Source organism: Eriocheir sinensis, unplaced genomic scaffold (assembly GCF_024679095.1).
Source record: "Eriocheir sinensis breed Jianghai 21 unplaced genomic scaffold, ASM2467909v1 Scaffold501, whole genome shotgun sequence".
Classification (NCBI taxonomy): Eukaryota; Metazoa; Arthropoda; class Malacostraca; order Decapoda; family Varunidae; genus Eriocheir; species Eriocheir sinensis.
Window position 1 is genome coordinate 90001 of NW_026111834.1, and position 5899 is coordinate 95899.

The 5899-nt window shown below is 43.8% G+C and overlaps 1 protein-coding gene across 1 annotated transcript in view; it reads right to left on the reverse strand.

Moving 5' to 3' along the window:
- Positions 1-2089, reverse strand: part of LOC126992804 (protein EFR3 homolog A-like) — a 7753-nt gene extending 5664 nt beyond the window's left edge. Inside the window, exon 1 of the mRNA XM_050851644.1 lies at positions 2063-2089. Within this exon, the coding sequence (XP_050707601.1) occupies positions 2063-2089 (27 nt within the window). The remainder of the gene's footprint in view (positions 1-2062) is intronic.
- Between the last annotated feature and the right edge of the window lie 3810 nt (positions 2090-5899).

The following is a 5899-nucleotide window of genomic DNA, read 5'->3' on the forward strand; positions in this document are numbered from 1 at the left end:
GGTAGGGGTAGGGTATATAGTTAGGGTAAAAGTAAGGGAAGGGAGTTGGGTTGGGAAACAAGTGTTGAAAGCACAAAGACTGTGTTAGATCGGCGTCGCATGACCCTCCAACACCCCCTCGACAATTTCTATTATGCAACTAGGGGCCTAACATGGAAAATGCTGAAAAGTAAAGATGGCGCCACTATAAACACTTGCCTGCACCACAACGGGCTGGGGCAACCACCAGGCCCTACTATGAAGGCCTACCGGCACCACAGGACAAGACGTAAAAAAAAAATAAATAAATAAATAAATAAATAAATAAAAAAATAAAAAAATAAATAAAAAAATAAATAAATAAACTATAATGCCATGTTGTAGGGTTCATCAGGGCTACAAATGTTATTATGCAATGTCATGTCTACAATGCACGGGTAAGCCAGGAAAACAACTTGAAGAGAACAACAAGAAGATGGACAATCTGTTTATCGGCGTCTAAAAAAGAAAGAAGAGGGTGAGTGTGTTAGGTTAGAAATGGGTGACAGGTGAAAGGAGAAGAGGGTGAGTGTGTTAGGTTAGAAATGGGTGACGGGTGAAAGGAGGAGTGGGTGAGTGTGTTAGGTTAGAAATGGGTGACGGGTGAAAGGAGGAGTGGGTGAGTGTGTTAGGTTAGAAATGGGTGACAGGTGAAAGGAGGAGAGGGTGAGTGTGTTAGATTAGAAATGGGTGACAGGTGAAAGGAGGAGAGGGTGAGTGTGTTAGGTTAGAAATGGGTGACGGGTGAAAGGAGGAGAGGGTGAGTGTGTTAGATTAGAAATGGGTGACAGGTGAAAGGAGGAGAGGGTGAGTGTGTTAGGTTAGAAATGGGTGGCGGGTGAAAGGAGGAGAAGAGGAGAAGAGGGTAGAGTGTGTTGGGTTAGAAATGGTGTGGTGTGAAAGGAGGAGAGGTGGAAGTGTGTTAGGTTAGGGAAATGGGTGACAGGTGAAAGGAGGAGAGGGTGGAAGGTGTGTTAGGTTAGAAATGGTGTTGACAGAATTGAAGAGAAAAGGAGAAGAGGGTGAGTGTGTTGGAGTTAGAAATGGGTGACAGGTGAAAGGAGGAGAGGTGAGTGTGTTAGGTTAGGGAAATGGGTGACAGGTGAAAGGAGGAGAGAATTGAGTGTGTGTGTTAGATTAGAAATATGGCAAATGGGTGACAGGTGAAAGGAGGAGGGTGAGTGTGTTAGGTTAGAAATGGGTGAAGGAGGAGAGGGGTGAGTGTGTTAGATTAGAAATGGTGACAGGTGAAAGGAGGAGAGAAATTGGAGTGTGTTAGATTAGAAATGGGTGACAATTGAAAGGAGGAGAATTGGTGTGTTAGGTTAGAAATGAATTTGACAGGTGAAAGGAGAAGAGAGGTGGAATTTAGATTAGAAATAGGTGTGAATTGAAAGGAGGGAAGATTGGAGTGTGTTATAGATTAGGAATGGGTGACCAGGTGAAAGGAGAGGTGAATTAATGTTAGGTTAGGAAATGGGTGACAGGTGAAAGGAGAGGTGAGTGTGTGGGTTAGAAATGGGTGACAGGTGAAAGGAGAAGAGGGTGGAAGTGTGTTAGGTTAGAAATGGGTGTGGTGGGAGAGGAACAGATGAGTAAGAGAGAAATGAAAAGGGAAAAAAAAAGTTTACATTAGATTAAATTACGTTAAAATACACTAAAAAAATACACACAAGTACACCATGGCTACCCCCCACCTTCCCCCTCTCCCACCAGTGACAAGTGGGCCTGGCCAGCTTACGTCTTGATTAACCGTGTCGGTCCCGAGGAGGGTGTGCAGGATGTGGAGGTGAGCCGCACCTCCGCGCCGCTGGACACTCAATTAAGCATAAGTCGCACCAGGAAGGACTGCGAAGGTCTTGCTATATTGCTCCGTGGTGTGCCGTGCCAACCCTGAGAATGGAGGGGTGTGTGTGAAGAGAGGCACAGGTCAAGATGTGAAGTAGTGTTTGGGGTTTTGTTAGGTTAGGTTAGGTTAGGTTAGGTTGAGATATAGGGGTGAGAGTGTGTGTGTGTGAGAGAGAGGCATTGAGTCAAGATTTACATGAAAATCAGACCACACAGACCCCATGAATCCCAAACAGTGGTCTGTCAGCAAACCTAAGTGTTTACATTAATCAGAAGACTCCAAAGCGTTGCATTTCTCTACTCTAGTTGATATTAAGTTGAAGGAAGTAGCTGATTGAGCTTATTTTTGAAGGAGTCAATCGTGTTACACTGGACCACTGATGATGGGGCTTATTCCATTTCCTCGCCTACATACATGGTGAAAGAAAAATTTGTGGTGCAGTCTGAATTTTACTTGTCTACATCTGAGTTTCGCGCCATTGTTCCTCGTCATAAAAAGTGTCGCCGATCATAAACAATGTTGATCTGTCTACATTCATTGAAACCATTAAGTATTTAAAACATTCGATCAATGATTTTCCTCAGATGACGTTTCTAAGAGAACATGTTAAAGAGGTAGCCTTTCTTACGTAGGATTTATTCTTAAAGGGAGGATAATTTTAGATTATGACAAACCTGTCTAATTGTAATATCCTTTGCATGGTGGGAGACCAAAACTATACCGCATATTCCAAGTGAGTCTAGCTAAACTGTTGTAGAAGCGGGAGTATTTCCATAACTCCTCACACACACACACACACACACACACACACACACACACACACACACACACACAAACACAAAAACACACACACACACACACACACACACACACACACACACACACACACACACATATCAAATGGAGTTGCAAAAAAGTACCCTTCATAATATATTCTACAAGGACATTAGGTGGAAAGGAAGAAATCAAACATCTATGCCTTCACACACACACACACACACACACACACACACACACACACACACACACACACACACACACACACACACACACACACACATATATAATGACTCTAAACATGAAGTGACAGGGTGATAGCTAAATGTCAGATGGTGTGAGAGGGTGTGTGAGAAGAAAGGACCAATAAACAGCAAAAAGTAAGGTACCCATGTAAGTAAGATAAAAATTCAATAGCGAGAGATTACAGGATCGTTACACGTATTCACACACACACACACACACACACACACACACACACACGTATACATCATAACTAGCACACACACACACACACACACACACACACACACACACACACACACATAACTACTTCTTTACATCATAACACACACACACACACACACACACACACACAATTATAAATAATTACTATCACACACACACACACACACACACACACACACACACACACATATACATCATCACTATCACACACACACACACACACACACACACACACACACACACACACACACACACACACACACACACACACACACACACACACACACACTTATATATACACACACACACACACACACTTGCCTTGCCCTATAATAAATGTGTCATGATGACAGGGTGATAGCTAAATGTCAGATGGTGTGAGAGGTGTGTGAGAAAAAAGGACCAATAAACAGCAAAAAGTAGGTACCCATGTAAGTAAGATAAAATTCAATACAGAGACTACAGGATCGTTACACGTATTCACACACACACCACACACACACACACACACACACACACACACACACACACACACACACACACACGTATATATCATAACAAACACACACACACACACACACAAGCAAAGATCACATATACATCATTTTTAATATCTCAGACAGGTGTTGATCGTGGGAGAGAGAGAGAGAGAGAGATTTACATAGATTTACATAGAAAATCAGACCACACAGACCCCATGGTCCAGACTTAGTGGTCTGTCCTTAAACCTAAGTGATTTTACATTAATCAGAAGACTCCAAAACGTTGCATTTCTACTCTAGTTGATATTAAGTTGAAGGAAGTGACGGTCCAAGCTTATTTTGAAGGAGTCAATCGTGTTACACTGGACCACTGACGGTGGAAGCTTATTCCATTCTCGCACTACAACGTTGGTGAAGAAAAATTTGGTGCAGTCTGAATTTACTTGTCTACATCTGAGTTTTACGCCATTGTTCCTCGTGCGCAAAGTGTCATCGATCATAAACAATGTTGATCTGTCTACATTCGTGAAACCATTAAGTATTTTAAAACATTCGATCAGTTTTCCTCGGAGGCGACGTTTCTCAGAGAGAACATGTTAAGGGTGAAAGCCTTTCTTCGTAGGATTTGTTGCGCAAGGAAGGATCATTTTCGTTGCCGACGCTGAACACCTTCTAATTGCTTAATATCCTTTGCTTGGTGGGGAGACCAAAACTGTACCGCATATTCCAAGTGGGGTCTGACTAAACTGTTGTAGAGCGATAGTATTACATCTTTATTCTTGAATACAAAGTTTCTTTTAATGAAGCCCAACATTCTGTTCGGTTTATTTGCTGCATCGATGCATTGCTGTGAGAATTTGAGGTTTGACGCGATTTTGACCCCCAAGTCTTTGACGCATTGAACGCTTTTGAGTTTAACGCCGCGCAGTTCGTATTCGAACTTCTTAGTCCTCGTTCCAACTTGAAGGACCTGGCACTTGTCTACGTTAAAGGGCATCTCCCATCTATCCGACCAAGCTGAAATTTTGTGCAAATCCTCTTGGAGGCTTTGCCTGTCTTCGTCAGTGAGAACCGAGTTGCCAATCTTTGTGTCGTCTGCAAATTTACTAATGCGGTTATTGAGTCCAACATCCACGTCGTTGATGTAAATAATGAAGAGCACCGGGCCAAGGACCGAGCCCTGAGGGACGCCACTAGTGACAGGCGCCCACTCTGAGTTAAATCCGTCAATCACTACTCTTTGTTGTCTGTTGCTCAACCAATTCGCGATCAATTGGTTTACTTGACCGTCAATACCTATTTGCTTTAATTTGTAAAGTAATTTATGATGCGGGACTTTATCAAACGCAGAGAGAGACATTGTGTGTGTGTGTGTGTGTGTGTGGGGGGGGGCTTAGGGAGATCTAATGATTATTTACCCCACGTCTGTGCAGGGGTGTGGGCGGCGAGCCGGGCTGTCAGCGGCTGTCAAGAGGGTGTTTCTGGCCTCTCCTGCGCCCCCTCACCCTCCTCCCCTTCTCCGCCCTCCGTCCCGATGCTTGATGTGATAGTGCCCTCAACACCTGTCACGCGGGGCAGCTGGGCAGGCGGGAGAGTGCCGAGAATGTATATATATATGTGACCTCGTGTGTGTGTGTGTGTGTGTGTGTGTGTGTGTGTGTGTGTGTGTGTGTGTGTGTGTGTGTGTGTGTGTGTGTGTGTGCCATAGTGTATGTGTATAACACCTCCCTTGTGGCTGCGTTAAGCTGACCTTCCTCGGCGGGGAAAGCTCCGGGAACAAGATTAGCGCGTGTTGTCGGGAATCAAAACCTTATTCATCGCCCATCCTTTACTATGCTGCAGGACTCACTTTTCAATTAATTAAAAGTTGACGTTAAGGACTCGGTAAATTCTACAACCAATTATAATCATTGCATTTGGAGGAGGGAGAAAATCACACACACACACATACACACACACACACACATACCTCCCACACTCAGACACAGACCAACGATATGAACATTATGACAGCGTGATATATAAAGGGCAGGAGGTGGGAGTGAAAGCGACGGAAGGAACAGCCAGAGTGCCCATCCACCCCATAGGATTATCTCACGACTCCTCTACGATTATGAAGTTGACTCCGCCGCCACTTAGGAATATTACCCCGTGGCACCGTGTTGCATACAAACCTTCTATTTGCACTGTATTGTCTTAACTACTACGTATCTATGTAATACACTAAGAAGCTTGGGTTTCTCAGTGCTTATGCTTCAGGTGATCAACAAATATATATCACGGGCTGCTTCAGTGAGTAATTTGC